At 37.6% G+C, this 20,101-nt stretch overlaps 1 protein-coding gene across 2 annotated transcripts in view; it reads left to right on the forward strand.

The window, feature by feature from the left end:
• Nucleotides 1–10,939, forward strand: part of LMBRD1 (LMBR1 domain containing 1) — a 148,975-nt gene extending 138,036 nt beyond the window's left edge. For both annotated transcript variants that reach the window (XM_008263085.4, XM_070073909.1), the window contains exons 15-16: nt 10,031–10,122; nt 10,266–10,939. In XM_008263085.4, coding sequence (XP_008261307.2) covers nt 10,031–10,122; nt 10,266–10,379 — 206 coding nt within the window. In that variant the 3' untranslated portion in view covers nt 10,380–10,939. The remainder of the gene's footprint in view (nt 1–10,030; nt 10,123–10,265) is intronic.
• The last annotated feature ends 9,162 nt before the right edge of the window (nt 10,940–20,101 follow it).

The raw sequence follows: 20,101 nt of genomic DNA on the forward strand, positions 1-20,101 counted from the left end.
TGAAATTTCTCACCTGCTCATTAACACATTGTTGATTAAGGTTGCTGACTCCTAAAATATCAATATTTTCCATTTTTAAATAAACCAAATGTAACTTCTTCTCTAAACTTGAATCAGAAAATTGTTCCTATCCCATTACACCAACAGTAGGCATATATTTTCTGCATGTCATTCACAAAGAAATTGATGGTTAGAGGTTAAATAACTCACCATGGAGTCTCACAGTACTCGTATATTAGTGGCAAATTCGACAAGTAAATCTTGATCTTCTGTTTCTGACTTTGATGTTTTCTAATATGCTCCTTCAGCTATTTTTGTTTAATAAAAAGTAGTGGAAGCTAATTGTTTTATATTTGAGTATTGGACAAATAATGTATCAAGTAGTAAATCTCAATAATTTAAAATTAACTAATATAGTTTGTGATTATGCCGTTTCTACAAGTAGTATAGCTTTTCATCCCTTTTAATATGTTTTATATAGCCAGCTGGTAATGCAAATGAAGTTAGGAGCATTCTTTCTTTAAAAAGCTGGACAGTGCTAACTTTATAAGGCTGATAATGATTTGAATTTTCTCAAGATATAATAAAACTGTTTCCTTTAGAATTTCTATGACTTTTGTTATGTATCAGTTCTCTTACCCCATTACCCAGTTTTCCCAGTAAGATTTAGCAAAGCATTAGCTATTTACCATCTGTTAAATTAAAGATATATAACTTTGGTTTTTGTTACATGTTTTTATTTGTTTCTGCCCTCCTGTTTATATGGATGTATTTTGCTAGTCTCTCAGGTCTTTCCATGCAAATATGTTTCATAGGCTTCAAGTCCATTTGACTGTAAAATAGGGATGTTACTTCCTAAAAGTCCCTCAGATTTAACTTTCCTTTCTAACCATAGGGCTCTTTTTCTTTGCACTTGAATAGTCTCCTGACTTGGTGAACCTCCTTCTACTGTCAGTACCCTCGAGGCTGTACACTATTCACGTTATGGTCTCAAAGCCAATCATATCACAGTAAAATCTAAGCCTCTCAGAGTGTACGCAGTCAAGATTTATGTTCAATGATAGCAAGATCCTAACCAAACCAAAGTTAGCATAATCAGACAACCCTGGGAAACGAAGTAGCATTCTAAACAGTGCAGTCTTCTGACAGTTTTTTTGTCATTGGTCAAACAAAATGCTTGCTTTATTCTCAATAGTTTGAGTTTTGTCATGTAATATAAGAATTTAGTTAATAAATAAATATAAAGAGTATAATAAATCATAAATTGATTTCATGTAAAGGTCTAACATGATGACTCAATTGTGGCTTAAATAAACACTTTTTAAAAAATATATTTAAAGAGAGAGTGCTATTTTGTTAGTTAATAACTGCAGTTATCTTAGTGGCAATCAAAATACATTAAAAATAGCATGAGTAGCCAAAAAGGAAAAAAAATAATATAAAAGTTATAAGGTAAATTGATAAAAGTTGCTGTTGTATGAAAAACAATGATTTGATTGTGTTTTATGTTATTATTTCTCTGCTTGTTGATATACAAGGAGAGACAGAGGAAAGGTAGTGAGACCAGGATTGAATTCAGGTACCCAAGATGCCCCTCCTTGGCCCCTTTAATTTTGATCTTTGCTATAGTCACTCTATCAGCAGAGAATAAAAAAAATTATGTGAGGTCCCTATTTTTACTTTGCATTGTTAACTTTAATCTTTAGTTTAATTGGAAATTTTTAATGTCCTTGTGAAGAACAGCAGGAAGAAATCTCTTGAACATTTGATTTTAGAACACAGTCCCTTAATGAAGAAAGCAATAATTTATATTTAGTTTGAAGCCAAATTAAAGTATTTATTGTAATTCTCTTAGGGCTCTTTTAAAAGAACTCTGCAGATACCCTAGATATCTGTGATTCAGGTTAGCAGCTGAATGAGGGCAGATGGTGAAGAAAGAAGCTCCTCTCCACTTATTCAGTGTGGAATTATCACTTGAATATGAAATAAATACATGGAACTTCTTAAGAAAAATTTGTGGTTATGTGTCACTTTATGTGAATATAAATTTCTAATATACTTATAAATATAACTATAAAGAGTCTATACCAATGTGCATGAAATTTTAGTTGTGTTACTTTTCAACAAAGCATAATGCTAAGAATGATTTTGTATTTCTTTGTTATTTTGGAAGGCTTATATCAAAGTCTACAATCTTTATAAATGATAAACATAGAATACTATGATAGAAAAGTATTTAAGATATTGTTTTGGTTGTGGACAAATAAAGCAGAGCATAAGCCCATTTAAAATGTCACTGAGTGGATTATTAAATCTCTGGGAGAGAATGATTTGATTTTACTTGCTTCTCCAGCTCTGCCTCTTCTGTAATCTCTACTCTGGCCCTGAAATTTCTAATTCAGTGAAGTTCTTACTCTCAAAATATCTTTACATATGGAAATGAGTAGTAAAACTTCTATTTCTTAAGTTTAGAGCATGACGATACTGAGAAGATTGAGTGAGTGGCTTTTGTCAAGTAGCTTCCTTATAAAATGAAGCTCATATAATACTTGTGCCACGGACCGTGCTGCTCGTATTTTTTTAATAGTGACAAATATTGCTGGCATTGGTCCCAAGCTATCCCTCTATCCATGTTTTCAAACATTCAAATTGGTAATTTTTATTTGAAAGTGTGTTATGAATTAGCAGTATTTCCTACATGCATTTGAATTTTGTCATATCCATTTGTATCTGTTTTAGCCATAAATACAAAAATATAATGAAATGCAAAGAGTAGTCATGATACCAATGTCAGCAATTATTTTTTTCTACTGCTATCAGGCATAACTTTCTGAAACCTAAACATTAGTGTTTCTTGCAAATATTTGAGCAACTCTTCAGAACTGCATTCTTTATCATGGGTTTAGGTATACCTTTAAGAGGAAAAACGTTGGCCATTTGGATTTACTCTTTTGAAAAATGTCTGTTGAGGTCCTTGGCCCATCTCTTAAGTGGGTTGCTTGTTTTGTTGTTGTGGAGTTTCTTGATCTCTTTGTAGATTCTGGTTATTAACCCTTTATCTGTTGCATAGTTTGCAAATATTTTTCCCCATTCTGTCGGTTGCCTCTTCACTTTCCTGACTGTTTCTTTTGCCGTACAGAAACTTCTCAATTTGACGCAATCTCAATTATTAATTTTGGCTTTGACTGCCTGTGCCTCCAGAGTCTTTTCCAAGAAGTGTTTGCCTGTGCCTATATCTTGCAGGGTTTCTCCAATGTTCCCTAGTAATTTGATGGTGTCAGGTCATAGATTTAGATCTTTAATCCATGTTGAGTGTATTTTTGTGTAAGGTGGAAATCCAGTTTTCCCAGCACCATTTATTGAATAGACTGTCCTTGCTCCAGGAATTGGTTTTAGATCCTTGATCAAATATAAGTTGGCTGTAGATGTTTGGATTGATTTCTGGTGTTTCTATTCTGTTCCATTGGTCTATCCATCTGTTTCTGTACCAGTACCACGCTGTTTTGATTACAACTGCCTTGTAGTATGTCCTGAAATCTGGTATTGTGATGCCTCTGGCTTTGTTTTTGTTGTACAAGATTGCTTTAGCTATTCGAGGTCTCCTGTGCTTCCATATGAATTTCAGCATCATTTTTTCCAGATCTGAGAAGAAGGTCTTCGGTATTTTGATTGGTATCGCATTGAATCTATAAATTGCTTTTGGGAGAATGGACATTTTGATGGTATTGATTCTTCCAATCCATGAGCATGGAAGCTTTTTCCATTTTTTGGTATCCTCTTCTATTTCTTTCTTTAAGATTTTGTAATTCTCATCATAGAGATCTTTAACGTCCTTGGTTAAGTTTATTCCAGGGTATTTGATTGTTTTTGTAGCTATTGTGAATGGGATTGATCTTAGCAGTTCCTTCTCAGCCATAGCATTGCCTGTGTATACAAAGGCTGTTGATTTTGTGCATAGATTTTATTTTATTTTTTTATTTAATAAATGTGAATTTACAAAGTGCAACTTTTGTATTGTTGTGGCTTCCGCCCCCCCAACCTCCCTCCCTCCTGCGGCCCTCCCCTCTCCCACTCCCTCTCCCATCCTGCCCTTCATCGAGTTTCATTTTCAGTTACCTTCATATACAGAAGATCAACTTAGTATATACTAAGCAAGGATTTCAACAGGCTGTCCTCACACAACCGCACAAGGTATAGGGTATTGTTTGACTAGTAGTGTTGTTTTTAAGTTTCATAGTAAACCACATTAAGGACAGAGATCCTATGTGGGGAGCATGTACCCAGTGACTCCCGTTGTTGATTTAACAATTGGCACTCTTATTTATGACGTCAGCAATCACCTGAGCCTCTTGCCATGAGCTGTCTAGGCTATGGAAGCCCCTTGAATTCACCAACTCTGAACTTGTTTAGTCAAGGCCGTATCACAGTGGAGGTTCCTTCCTCCTTTCAGAGAAAGGCGCCTCTCTCCTTGATGGCCTGTTCCTTCTGCTGGGGTCTTGTTCACCAGGATCTTTCATTTAGGTTGTTTTTGCCACCATGTCGTGGCTTTCCATGTGCATTGATTTTATATCCTGCTACTTTTCCAAACTCTTCTATGAATTCCAATAGTCTCTTAGTAGAATTCTTTGGATTCCCTAAATAAAGAATCATATCATCTGCAAAGAGGGATAGTTTGACTTCTTCCTTTCCAATTTGTATCCATTTAATTTATTTTTCTTGCCTAATGGCTCTGGCTAAAACTTCCAGAACTATATTGAATAGCAGTGATGAGAGTGGGCATCCCTGTCTGGCACCAGATCTCAGTGGAAATGCTTCCAACTTTTCCCCATTCAATAGGATGCTGGCCGTGGGTTTTTCATAGATTGCTTTGATTGTATTGAGGAATGTTCCTTTTATACCCAATTTGCTTAGAGTATTCATCATGAAAGGGTGTTGTAGTTTATCAAATGCTTTCTCGGCATCTATTGAGATAATCATATGCTTTTTCTTCTGGAGTTTGTTAATGGCAAATCCAAATGGCCAACAGACACATGAAAAAATGTTCAAGATCACTAGCAATCAGGGAAATGCAAATCAAAACCACAATGAAGTTTCACCTCACCCCCAGTTAAAATGGCTCACATTCAGAAATCTACCAACAACAGATGCTGGAGAGGATGTGGGGAAAAAGGGACAATAACCCACTGTTGGTGGGAATGCAAACTGTTAAAGCAACTTTGGAAGTCAGTTTAGAGATTCCTCAGAAACCTGAATATAACCCTGCCATACAACCCATCCATCCCACTCCTTGGAATTTACCCAAAGGAAATTAAATTGGCAAATAAAACAGCTGTCTGCAGCTTAATGTTTACTGCAGCTCAATTCACAATAGCTAAGACAAGGATCAACCTAAATGGCCATCAACAGTAGACTGGATAAAAAAATTATGGGATGTGTACTCTATATAACACTATACAGCAGTAAAAACAAATGAAATCCAGTCATTTGCAACAAAATGGAGGAATCTGGAACACATCATGCTGAGTGAAATAAGCCAGTCCCAAAGGGACAAATATCATATGTTCTCCCCGATCGGTGACAACTAACCAAGCACCAAAAAGGAAACCTGTTGAAGTGAAATGAACACTATGAGAAACAGTGACTTAATCAGCCCTTGTCCTGTTGATGAACAACTTAATACTTTATCTCTTTTAGTATTGTTTTTGTTCTACCTAATACTATTGGTTGAACTCTGTAATTAACACACAATTATTCTTAGGTGTTTAAATTTAACTGAAAAGTGATCCCTGTTAAATATAAGAGTGGGAATAAGAGGGAGGAGATATACAGTTTGGGACATACTCAATCAGACTTTCCCCAAATGGTGGAGTTAGAAATGTGCCAGGGGATTCCAATTCAATCCCATCAAGGTGGCATGTACCAATGCCATCTCACTAGTCAAAGGTATCCGTTTCAGTTCATAACTGAACATAATGACAAGATTAAGAGTCAAAGGATCACATAAAGAAGACTAATGTCTGCTGATACTAACTGAACAAATTAAAAAGGAGAGAATGATCCAACATGGGAAGCAGATACACAGCAGACTCACAGAATAGCAGATGACCTAAACAGAACTCTGGCCTCAGAATCAGCCCTTAAGGCATTCGGATCTGGCTGAAGAACCCATGAGAGTATTTTAGGCATGGAAAGCCAAGACACTCTGGAAAAAAAAAAAAAAAAAAAAAAAAAAAAACTAAATGAAAGATCTCTGTTGGCTGGCGCCGCAGCTCAATAGGCTAATCCTCCACCTAGCGGCGCCGGCACACTGGGTTCTAGTCCCGGTCAGGGCGCCGGATTCTTTCCCGGTTGCCCCTCTTCCAGGCCAACTCTCTGCTGTGGCCAGGGAAGGCAGTGGAGGATGGCCCAAGTGCTTGGGCCCTGCACCCCATGGGAGACCAGGAGAAGCACCTGGCTCCTGCCTTCGGATCAGCGCGGTGCACAGGCCGCAGTGTGCCAGCCATGGTGGCCATTAGAGGGTGAACCAATGGCAAAAGGAAGACCTTTCTCTCTGTCTCTCTCTCTCACTATCCACTCTGCCTGTCAGAAAAAAAAAAAATCTCTTTAAGTGAGGTCCCAGTGGAAAGAATGGACCATCAGTGAGGAGAGAACTTCCACTTTGACTATAACCTTGTCTAAATAAGATCAGAGTTGGCGAACTCAAAGACTTCCATAGCCTTGGCAACTCATGACAAGAGCCTAGCGTGATTACTGACGTCATAAACAAGAGTGTCAGTTGTTAAGTCAACAACAGGAGTCGCTGTGCACTTAATCCCCATGTAGGATCTCTGCCCTGAATGTGTTGTACAACGTGAATTAATGCTATAACTAGTAATCAAACAGTACTTTATACTTTGTGTTTCCGTTGGGTGCAAACTGTTGAAATCTTTACTTAATACATACTAAATCGATCTTCTATATATAAAGATAATTGAAAATGAATCTCAATGTGAATGGAATGGGAGAGGTAGCGGGAGTTGGGAGGGTTGCGGGTGGGAAGGAAATTATGAGGGGGAAAAAGTCACTGTAATTCAAAAGCTGTACTTTGCAAATTTATATTTATTAAATAAAAGTTTAAAAAATAAATAAATAAAAAAGAGGAAAAACGAAGAAAATTTTGCATGGGGCTTTTGATATACCTAATTTGGCCTTTACTATGATCCTATGAGAAAAGATGGTGATATCTTCCCCCCTTTTTAAGAAAGATTTGTTTATTTATTTGAAAGAGCAGTAGAAGAGAGAGAGAGGTAGAAGAGAGGAAGCAGGGAGAGAAAGAGAGAGAGAGAGAGAGAGGAAAGGAGGGAGAGAAAGAGAGACCTTCCACCCACTGGCTTTTTTCTCAAATGTTCACTACAGTCGAATGAGGGCCAGGTAAATGCCAGGAGCCAGGAACTTCATCCGGTTCTCATGTGAATGCTTGAGCCATGATGTGCTGGCTTCCCAGGCACATTAGCTGGGAGCTGAATCAGAAGCATAGTGGTTGGGACTCAAACTGGCATTCTAGCATGGGATGGTGGTATCACAAGTGTTGGCTTAAACCACTGTGCCACAGTGCTGGACCCTGCTAACACCTTCAAAAGTGCAGACTTCCCTGATCAAATGTGCCTGTTCACCTGGCAAAGAAAGAGCCAAAGGATATTCACCTCCAAGTGAGAATCCCAAGCCTTTACAATCCTGGACATTTATTGCTTACTTTCATTCACATGACGTATCCAAGTGTCTTGTTTTGCTATCCTTAGTCTTGCCAAATTTTAATTTAAAAAAACTGGAAAATGTACTATTTAGCAATATAAATTTTAAATAAGGCAGCCTCTCCTTTAAGATCTATTTTACCTCCACAGAGTTATATTGAATATGAATGCCTATGAATACTCTGGTGGGTACTCTAAAATACTCAGGTGTATCTAATTGGAAAACTATGACAAATTGAATAATTATATTACCACAAAATAAGTTCTGTCATAGAAGTGAAACTAACATGTGCTGAAAGCACAGTGTGAGTGATGAAGGAATTTTCTCTCTGGCAGCTAGTTTCAAGCCATAATCTTGGATGCTAACTCCAGGAGGGGAGAGAAGCCTGTGTTCAGCCACTGCTGTGGAAGGTCTTTGCTTTTCCTAAAGGATACTCCTGGTCTAGTTGACACAGAGAGTAAGGAGTACGAAAGAGGCCCGTGGGGGCTCAGTAGATAGAAATTAGAGTGGTTGCATTTTTGTTCAACCGCATGTTTTCATGCCAGAAGAGGAGGTGTCTGTCCATTTTGGTACTGAGAAATTCAGAAGTAAATATTGAAGTACAGTGGAAGAGATTAGTCAATGAGATTTAGATTTTCTAAGTCTTTACATAACATATCTAAAGCTTTTTATACAAGTCTTACATTTTGGTAAAATATAAACCTAAACTCAACTTTTCAGAGAAATCATGTGACAACTCACAAAAAATCCTTATGTAATAATCTGGACTACAAAGCTCCCAGCTCAATCTTATGTTTTAAGAGAAGGTAGCACTTACATATTGAAGCTGAGGACAAAGTTCATAAAAATAGAAATAAAAGGTGTATATTCTTAATCAGCAATAGGATGCGGTATTGGTCTCCTGATTGTATGAAGGAGCTTTCCATTATCCTTCTTGAATAAAAGTATTCTGAAACTATTATCTCTTTTGTAATTAATAGAGGAAAGGCCCACGCCGCGGCTCACTAGGCTAATCCTCCACCTGCGGTGCTGGCACCCTGGGTTCTAGTCCTGGTTGGGGTGCCAGTTCTGTCCTGGCTGTTCCTCTTCCAGTCCAGCTCTCTGCTGTGGCCCGGGAAGGCAGTGGAGGATGGCCCAAGTGCTTGGGCCCTGCACCCGCATAGGAGACCGGGAGGAAGCACCTGGCTCCTGGCTTTGGATTGGCTCAGCATGCTGGCCATAGCGGCATTTTCAGGGGGTGAACCAACGGGAGGAAGACCTTTCTCTCTGTGTCTCTGTCTAACTCTCTGCCTGTCAAAAAAAAAAAAAAAAAAAAAAAAAAAAAAAAAAAAAAAAAAAAAAAAAAAAAAAAAACAACCAAATAGAGGAATTAGAAGTTGCCTTGCAAGATCAGGATTTTTTTCTAGAAAGAATATAGGCCTGAAATTTGTGATGTTATCCTTTATCAGCTGCTGCAAATGCTTTTTTTTTTTTTTTTTTTTTTTTTTTTTTTGCTCAGTTACAATGTATTGTGCTGCCTAGGTCCTCCTTGAAGACTCAAAGAAATATTTCTTTAGACATCTTCTACCAGATACCTGTCAGTATATTTAGATGACTTTGTAACATAATGGAATAATGGATTTGGGTAAAACTAGTTTGGGAGGCTGAAGAAAATAGCAAATAACTAGTATGTGACTTTGTCTTTTAAGAGTTACATTTTCTTTGAAAGGGAGACCACATGATTTAATTTTAAACTCCAGCTTTCATGCTATCCAGAAGTTAAAACAGGAAGCATATCAGTAAATAATGACTTTTGTATTTCTTTTTGAAGAAACAGCTGTCTTCTCAGTAGCATTCTTTAAAAAAAAAAAAAAAGGCTCAGAAAAAACTTCAAGTTTAAGCTGTACTGAAAATTGACTTCTTAGAAAAGTGCAATTATTCTTAACCACATCTCATCACCTTGTTAATTTTTTTTTTATATTTCTCGGGAAGACTTTATCTTTGTTCTTGTTTTAGGACATTTCTGGCACTCCAGGTTAAAATGATTATCCTATTCCATCCAGTATAATCTTTTTATACTGAAGATCTAAGAGTGGCATTCATTTAAAAAAAATGTGTCATATTGTGGCAATTTAACAATATATTAAGATGGTCCAAAGAGGGATCTTTGGAGGGATACCTAGATTTCAGACCCATTTATAACATTTGCTTCTGAATGACCTTGATCATTAGCTTTGGCTAAGAACCTTCTAGATAGAATATTAATGACCAGTTTTAAATAAGAAACTCCCTTACGATAGTCCTTTATTTGCTTTTACAGATCAGTGTACTGTTACCCGAACGTACCTGTTCCTTCACAAGTTCTGGTTCTTCAGTGCTGCATACTATTTTGGTAACTGGGCCTTTCTTGGGGTAAGTACAGACATCCCAGGCATGATGCAACCTTCTTATAAAGTGTCCATTTGTGTCACACTACTGCCTTTGAATTTTAATTGCATTTCTGTCTGAATGAGTATAAATTTAAGATATAACATATAGCTTATTTGAATTTACAGGTGTTCTTGATTGGACTAATTGTATCCTGTTGCAAAGGGAAGAAATCAGTCATTGAAGGAATAGATGAAGATTCAGACCTAAGTGATGATGAGCCCTCCGTCTATTCTATTTGACAGCCTTCTGTCTTAAAGATTTTATAAAGCTGACTGAATATCTGTTATGCATTTTTAAAGTGTTAAACTAACATTAGGATGAACTAGGTAGCTTTCATCAAAAATGGAAGCATGGCCATTAAAAAACTATATTTTTATGTTTTCTGAAATAACATTATATCATAGATGAACATTTAAAATTGCTATAATAATACTATGTAAATATAAAACTGCCAGCTTTGTGAGGGAATGTTTGTGGAAAAATTTTTTCTTTAATGTATAATAGTGGTAAATTGATTAAAAATCTTCCAGAATCAATACTCCCTTTTGTCACTTTTTAAAAACATAACAAATCTCTTGTATGTGTGCCTTAGGGTCTCCAGAGTAAAGTGGAGTTTTAAAGCATCTGTACTTGATTATCTAAAAATAATATTTGCAGTATAGCTGTCGAATAAAGCTCATGGCATTCTAAGATGTATTATAGGTCTTCAAATAGTTCATGAAAAATGCACATTATTAGAAAACTGTGCATGGATGTCAAAATGTTTTTACAACAAAATAAACTCATCTCTCTTTTTGAAGATGTATTTATTTATTTGAAATGCAGGGGTGAAGAACACAGGAGAAAAGAGAGAAAGATCTTATGTCAGCTGGTACACTCCCCCAAATACGTGCAACTCTGGCCTAGACTTTAGCCAGCAGCCTGAAATCCCATCTGAGTCTTCCACATGATTGGCAAGAGCCTAAGTACTTGGACCATCGTCTGCTACTTCCTAGGCACATTAGCTTGCAACTAGATCAAAAACAGAGTTTACACTCAATTCCAAGCACTCCAATGTAGAATGCAGGCACCCCAAGTGGTTACTTGACCTGCTCTGCCACACTGATTCTCCCAAGTTTACCTGTTAATTCCACTTTTCCATAAACTTGAAGTATCCTTATATTTTTCAAATAGTAATCCATTAGATATCTTATTACCCCAAAATATTCAAAAACATATTCAGTATTCAAAACAGTATTCAAAACATGTATATTTTGATAGTTTTGTTTTATGACTGACCTCCAAATTTGTATCCCAGCAAAAATGAGGATATTTTCAAAAATAATCCTGAAAAAAATCAGTTTACTGATCAGTTTAAAACAATGACATAATATTTTGACTTTAGAGACACTTTCTCTTTCTAAAAATTTGAAATTTGCAAAAGGTGCAATGCAAGCTATAGATGTCAGTAGAGTATTTTGAACACATTCTAGGTATGAGAAATAATCAGAAACATTAAGCAAATTAGAACTCATAAAAAAGTAAATATCATGACCCCTAAAGTAAAATATCATTAAGTTTCTAAAAAACATGTAGAAATTAACAGCTGTCTTGAACTGAATTGTTCTCTCCCTTAATTTTTTGTGTTATTTTCTTGTTCTCATTCCCTGGCTCTTTCTTGATACACCTTCACAGCTCTCATTTTTGGCTTCTACCTCTTCTCCTACCCTTTAATGTTTTCCATCAGAATTCCAATCCTCCCTGTTCTTACTTTCTGAACCATCTCATATACTCTCCGTTTCCATCTGTTAGTTCCAAACTTGTACATATCTGTTAACTGGAAATTACTGCTTCAGTCACAGCATATTGAAAAATAAGACTCCTCATTGTTTTTGAGCATACTAGGCCCCATTTTGTATTTTTTTGACAAATGGTGCAATTTACCAAAATATGGCCCAAACAATTGCCAAACCAAACATGAGACAGACCTTCTTATCCCTTCCTGACTCATCAACCAGTCAAGTCATGTTGATTTCTGCATTAAGGAAAAAAAAAAAAAAAAGAGGTATTTATTCATTTGAAAGAGTTAGAGAGAAAGAGCTCTTACACCTGCTGGTTCACTCACCAGATGGCCGCAAACCAGGAGCTTCTTCTAGGTCTCTCACGTGGGTGGCGGGGCCCAAACACTTGAGCCATTTTCCAGCTGCTTTCCCCAGGCCATTAGGAGGGATCTGAGTCTGAAGCAGAGCATCTGGGACGTGAACCACCACCCATGTGATATGGGCATCGCAGGTGGTGGCTTTACCCACTACACCCCACACCAACCCCTGACTTCTGCATGCTAACCATACTTCCACTTATCCCCTCTTCTCCATTCCTACTGCCGCTTGCTGTGCTAGGGACTCAGTTGTGTTCCTCATGATTCATGTTGATGCCCAGACCCTCAGTACTTTACAATATGGGTGTGTTTACAGATTCCGCCTTTAGAAAAGGAATTAAGATAAAATGAAGCTGTTGGGTAGAGCCTAATCCATATGACTGGTGTCCTTATAAGAAGAGGAAGGGACATCTGGAATGTGCATGCTCAGAGATGAGGCCACGTGAGGACCTGGTGGTCTACAAGCCAACAAAAGAGGCCTCGAGGGTCCGACCCTGCCAACACCTTAATCTTGGACTCCCAGCCTCCAGATTTGTGAGAAAAGAAATTGCTGTTGTTTAAGTCACCTGGTCTGTGGGGTGTGTCTGTGTGGATTATAAATTATGGCAGCCCAAGGAGACTAAGACACACTGGTTCTTAAACTTCCTCACTGGACTTTCGGCCAAGTCTTGACTTCTTTCAGCCTTTTCCCAACATTTAAAGTGCAAATCTGGTTATTTCATTTCTTTTCTATGTGTGAAAGCTTTTACTTTGGGACAAAAACCCTAAACCTTTTGTGATGCATAAGGCTTTTTTGGTATATCTCTTACCTCTCTCTAGTTTTGTCTGCCTTTCCTACTGTATTTATATGAGCTGAACGAATACATGTCTCACTGTTGTCTGCATGACTATAGAAGCACATCTCCACTCTGTTGAACTATTGGTTCTGCTTCTGATTTTCTTTCCTTTCTTCTATCTCCTATGAAAATCGTTACTCTTCAAATCTCAGCCTTTGCATTATCTCATTAGACTCTTCCTCCCTGAAGTTCCTGGTCTCTACTCACTTGGCATATTCTACAGTGTGTATGGTAGATCATGTTCGCTTCTGCCTCCTTTGGACAGCAAATTCTTGAACAGAACTTCTAGTTAAACCTAGAGTAGCGCCTTATCCATGGAAGACACTCCGATGACAGATGAATTTGCTAGCCAGAAGCTTTTAAGCCTGTCTACATGGTTTAGGACTTAAGGAGCTGTATTTTAATATATAGCCTGATTTGAGATTGATTTTTCTACCTAGAGTTTTAGAAGTATCATCAAGGGTGGGTATTTGACCTAACAGTTAAGATGCTGACTGCTTAGGATGCTTGCATCTCATGAGAGTGCCTGGGTTTGATCCCTGGTGCTGGTTTCTGTTCCCAGCTCCCTGCTATTGCAGACTCTGGGAGGCAGTGACAGTGGCTGATGTAGCTGGATTCCTAACAACCCTGTGGAGACCTGGATTGAGTTCTGGGCTCCTGGTTTTGCTCCCTGCCCTTGAAGGTATTTAGGGAATGAGCCTGCAGGTGGGAGCTCTTTTTCTCTTTCCCTGCTCTCAAGTAAATAATAATTTTTTAAAAAATTCAAAAGCATGATTATCTTTGCTTGAATACTGCATATACTTTTTATTATTTCTAATGAATATTTTGTTTTTGTCAGACCAATTTATTAGCTTTTTATTTTGATTTTTTTCTTCTTAGATTTTAAAAATTTACTTCCTACATATTTAGATGTTTACTTTTATTCTAACATGGAAGGTTTTCTTTTTCCTTCCTGATCATATGGAATGCCTTTACTTTTATATTTTCATGAAGCTGATGTGTTATGACTTCTACTAATGGTGAACATATTTCCTTTGAATATGCCTAAATAAGAGATCATGTAGAGTAATAACTTTCCAGAAGACTAGAGCCCTCATGTTCCATGCAAACTTCAAACAAGTGATTAATTTATTCAGCCATGCAGCAATAATGAGGACCCGGGAACCAAATTCTAGCTCAGGTGACTATATCAAAGGGAAAAAAAAAAGCATAAGAAGAGGAAAGAAAGGAAAATAAACACAGGAGCTCCAGGATAACAAAAAGCAATGCAAAAAAAAATGTTTTCTTGCTGAGCTCTTCAAAGAATGCTGTATACTCAGTTACAGTTATGTGTTGCCTTAGAATCAATCCATAGACAAAGAATTGTAGACACTGATAATTAGCAGCAAATTTAAGTATTAATTTTGACCAAATTACAAGATGGTTGATAAAAATTGGAAGATTGAAGGTGAGGGCTGGAGGGAGACTTAAGAGGAAAAGGTCTATTTCCTCTATGAGGGAGGGAGGGAGGGACATGGAGGGAATCCAAAGATGCTATCTCTGGAAGAGGGAGTTTGGCTATTGAAAGGTGGCAGACCATACCACTCCAAAACATGCCTTTTAGCTTCAGGGTTATTTTTGTGTAAAAGCATGTAATAAGAAACAACAGGTGCAAGAAAAGTACTGTGACATCCCCTTTTTATTCTAAAAGCAGGAAATCTCTTCATTTGAAAGATGCCCTCCCTAAGCCAGAAGGAAAGCAATATTCTTTTTTTTTTTAGGGGATTTTTTTTAACTTTTATTTAATGAATATAAATTTCCAAAGTACAGCTTATGGATTACAATGGCTTCCCCCCATAACATCCCTCCCACCCGCAACCCTCCCCTCTCCCACTCCCTCTCCCCTTCCATTCACATGATGATTCATTTTTGATTCTCTTTATATACAGAAGATCAGTTTAGCATATATTAAGTAAAGATTTCAACAGTTTGCTCCCACACAAACATAAAGTGAAAAATAATAGATGATTTTTTAAATGATGATGAAATCATATCAGACCAATTGTCATGTTTAATCCCAGCAAGAGTCAAGTTGGGAATTGCTAATTTCTTTTTTTTTTTTAACAGAAGATCAGTTTAGTATACATTAAGTAAAGATTTCAACAGTTTGCACCCCCATAGCAACACAAAGTGAAATATATTGTTTGAGTACTCGTTATAGCATTAAGCCTCAATGTACAGCACATTAAGGACAGAGATCCTACATGAGGAGTAAGTGCACAGTGACTCCTGTTGTTGACTTTACAAATTGACACTCCTGTTTATGGCATCAGTAGTCTCCCTATGCACCAGTCATGAGTTTCCAAGGCTATGGAAGCCCCTTGAGTTCTCCGACTCTTATCTTGTTTAGACAAGGTCATAGTCAAAGTGGAGGTTCTCTCCTCCCTTCAGAGAAAGGTACCTCCTTCTTTGAAGACCTGTTCTTTCCACTGGGATCTCACTCACAGAGATCTTTCATTTAGGTTTGTTTGTTTTTTGTGTGTGTGTTGTTTTTTTTTTGTTTTTGTTTTTGTTTTTTTGTTTTTGTTTTTGTTTTTGTTTTTTTTTTTTTTGCCAGAGTGTCTTGGCTTTCCATGCCTGAAATACTCTCATGGGCTTTTCAGCCAGATCCGAATGCCTTTAGGGCTGATTCTGAGGCCAGAGTGCTGTTTAGGACATCTGCCATTCTATGAGTCTGCTGAGTATCTCGCTTCCCATGTTGGATCACTCCCCCCTTTATTTATTCTATCGGTTAGTATTAGCAGGTACTAGACTTGTTTATGTGCTCCCTTTGACTCTTAGTCCTTTCATTATGATCAATTGTGAACTGAAATTGATCACTTGGACTAGTGAGATGGCATTGGTACATGCCACCTTGATGGGATTAAATTGGAGTCTCCTGGAGGAAAGCAATATTCTTACCAGCAGAGCCCAATCTGTGCAAACTTTGCTAAACTAATCCCCCACTTCCCTTCCACCATTAACTACCTTTGCCCAAGCCTCTTTACCTTGTCATGTTTTCATAGTTTATATACTTTGTCTAGTTCAGTAGATAACCTTTCAACTTGAACTGCTTCATTGAATCTTCATTTCTTTATGAGGGCTCCCATGTCATGTAACACTTAACTTTAAATAAATTTATATGCTTTTCTCCTGTTAATCTGTCTTTTGTTACAGAATCCCAGCCAAAATCCTAAAATGGATAGAGAAAACCATTTCTTGCTCTCCTACAGTTTACTAAAGTTGTGAAAAGAACTTAAATTGGTTAAATAGATCATCTAAATTGGTAATATAACAATATTAGGAGATGGGCAAAAAAAGAGGAAGCAATGGGAAAATGTCTCAAGCAAGCAAAAATTTGTTTAACATAGGAAGTCAGTAGATAATATTTAAAATAGATAAATTGAGAAATAGCAGCATATTGAAATCTATAAAATATATTAAAGATTTTGAAAACCAGATATTATTTAAAGGATAAATTTTATCAGAAGATAAAATAGTTCTTGCAGTTATACATAAATATGTCATTGAATTTCCGGGCAGCTAAGACAAAAAAAGAGATGATGAATGATGAAGCTTTTATATTTGATAATAGGAAGCATTCAAATTGCCTGTAGATAATTTTTCTGGCAGTAAGATTTAAAAGAAAGTTACATTGTAAATTCTTATGTGAAGAATGTTAATGAGCAAATGTCTTCACTAAAGTTTAAATAGAAAGGCATATGCAAGGAGACCGAATTTGGGATCTCCAGGGAAAATCTGACTGACTCTCAAAAGTCTCAATATGAATTAGTTTTGTATGTACATCATTTATTCCACTCAGAATATATCCAAGCTCCTACATACTCCAGACTACTGAGTTTCTAGTGCCCATTGTTTCTAAACTTGGTCTAGAAATTTGTGGCCCAATGGCCCCTGGCAGTAATTAAATTTTATTAATATCTTCTAAGACTGTGTCTGAAGGCATGAATAAATATACATCAGAAATCACTTTATCAAGTTTGAGTTACTATAGAAAAGATTCTGGTAACTGTAATGCTCACCTCTGCAAACCACAGCCCATCTCTACTAGTGTCATGGCCCGAATGTTGTTAAGTATGATGTTGGTTGAAGTGATGTGCCACAGGAAGTTGTGAGGAGCATTTCAGGCATGTCGGGGTGATGCTTCTTCAGCAGAGACCACCTCCAAGATAACCAACATTTCCAAGTTACCTCCATTGAGCTGCCCCAGACCTTCTAGACACAACCAGCTGTTGAAATCCCAACTAACGCTTTTTATTAGAGTTGTACATAAAGATTAGCTACACCCTGTTTCTACAAAATTCTATCTCACCATTTCAGAATATTAATAAATTTTATAGAGGGCTATCTTCTTCCCTTCATTAGCAAGTTATTGGAAAGCACTTCTGTAACTACCATAATCTTCAACTGTAATTTGACAAAGAATGTGAAGATTTTCTCTTAGATCAAAATAACTAATAATTGTGGGATGGACTTTGTGTTAAAAACTAAGCTAGTATGGTCAGGTGTACAGCTTTGTTTTTACGTGATTCTCTCATGGACTCATACTTATCTGAGCTTCACACTGAAGCCGTGGACAGTACTCAAGGTTGAGTTCTCTGATAAGTGGGTGTGTAAACCAATCTTCAGGTGTTTGTAGAGAATATATACAAAGCAACTTCAAAAAGTGAATTGAAAATGTGAATTTCAAAAATTTCTGTACCAAATAAATGTATTTTTTCATTTCATTTACATACAACCTTTTTAAAGTGCCCTCATTACTTTTGAAGCAACAAATTTAGATGAGATTAGGAGACACTCAGAGCCACCTTGTTTCCACATCAAGAGGAGAGGGGTCTGTAGACCAAGATAAAATTTGTGCCCAAAAGAAATGATTTTTTTTTTGCACTGAGGTCATTAAGTGATTACCCAACTGTGTCTATTGTGTACCAGACTCAGTTCTGGAACTTATCCTAGGATTTATGAAAAGCATGATCAGACTTGATAACAGGTACTGTCCTCACCTGCTGTAGCTTCTATTTTATTTTTAAAATAATACTTTCTGTATTTACCTGAAGCTTTTTGAAATCTTCAAGTATGTGTGTGACTTAAACACATTTATACATATAATATATATGCACATAAACATATATGCACATAAACATATGCACATTTATAAATATGTACACACAAAATCTCATTTTTTCCAGAAAAAGAGAACTTAATGAAAATGTAACTTTTTTCCTGATGTATACAATAACTCAAATGCTAACCAAATTAATTAAGCTTGAAGGCCTTCTGTTATTTTGTGTTCATTTTTTAAACCAGTATTTGAATGCCTAGTACATATCAGAAACTGCTATAATCTGGAGACCCACAAAGCAAAAAAAGAATAAAATGGTATCCATTTTCTTTTTTAAAAAAGATATATTTATGGGAGGGAGAAGCTTTGTGGTGTAGCAGATAAAGCTACAGGATGCGACACTGGCGTCCCATGTGGGTGCTGGTTCATATCCCAGCTGCTCCGCTTCCGGTCCAGCTCTCTGCTAATGTGCTTAGGGAAAACAAAGGAAGATGGTCCAACTATTTGTGCACCTGCCACTGACATGAGTGACCCAGAAGAAGCTCCTTGCTCCTGGCTTCAGCCTGGCCCTGCTCCCAGCCACTGTGGCCCTTTGAGGAGTGAACCAGCAGATGAAAGATATCTCTCTCTCTCTCTCTCTCTCTCTCTCTCTCTGTGTGTGTGTGTGTGTGTGTGTGTGTGTCTTTCCTCATCTCTCTTAAATTCTGCAGAGCCAGGAGCTTCTTCCAGGATACCCACATGGGTGCAGGGGTCCAAGCAGTTGGGCCATCTTCCACAACATTTCCAGGCACATTACCAGGGAGCTGGATTGGAAGTGAAGCAGCTGGAACTTGAACCAGCTGGTGGTGGCTTAACCTGCTATGCCACAACACAGGCTCCGGTGTCCATTTTCAAAAGTTGTTCAGACTCCAGAGCAAAAATAGGTTCAAAAAATAGAAAATTATAAAGTAACAAATGCTATAAAAGAGGTATTATAGAATGCAATAAGGCTGAGAGGGGTATCTTCTTAAACTTAGGGAAGCCCTAAGATTCTTGAGATAAGCAAATGCTAAACCAGTTACAGGCAACAAATTGTCCAAATAGAAACTGACTTCTCTTTAGTGCTTTTATAATGGCCTTGCACAGTGGAGACAGTCTTGAAGTGGCTGTGCCAATAGGAAGCAGGGCTGCTGTGTCAGAGGTCAGGCAGACCCAGGAACCCCAGGAGTGACAGTACTACCTGGATCAGCAGCACAAAGTCCTGGTACTGGGTACCCGGTTGTCCCCTTCAATGTTGGACTCACTTTTGGGAAAATGGGAACCCTAAATTGACTGATATTAACTTGGAATGAAAAACAGAAATTGTCATTATAGAAATATGATTTCTTACATGCTTAAGTTGGCAAATAAGTATTTGTACATACCGAATTTGAGTAGTTAGTTATAATACCTGAAAACATTCTGATTCAACTTGTCACTTGATTCTGTAAACTAGTTACCCTGAGAGTGAAAAGAAGAGAACAATTTCATATTTCTATTGTGAAAGTAAAACCTACTTAAGCCAGCGCTGTGGCTCACTAGGCTAATCCTCCGCCTTGCGGCGCTGGCACACTGGATTCTAGTCCTGGTCGGGGAACCGGATTCTGTCCCAGTTGCCCCTCTTCCAGGCCAGCTCTCTGCTGTGGCCCGGGAGTGCAGTGGAGGATGGCCCAAGTGCTTGGGCCCTGCACCCCATGGGAGACCAGGAAAAGCACCTGGCTCCTGGCTTCGGATCAGCGTGATGCACTGGCCGCAGTGCACCGGCCACAGCGGCCATTGGAGGGTGAACCAACGGAAAAAAGGAAGACCTTTCTCTCTGTCTCTCTCTGTCTCACTGTCCACTCTGCCTGTCAAAAATAAAAAAATAAA

Source organism: Oryctolagus cuniculus, chromosome 5 (genome assembly GCF_964237555.1).
Source record: "Oryctolagus cuniculus chromosome 5, mOryCun1.1, whole genome shotgun sequence".
Lineage (NCBI taxonomy): Eukaryota > Metazoa > Chordata > Mammalia > Lagomorpha > Leporidae > Oryctolagus > Oryctolagus cuniculus.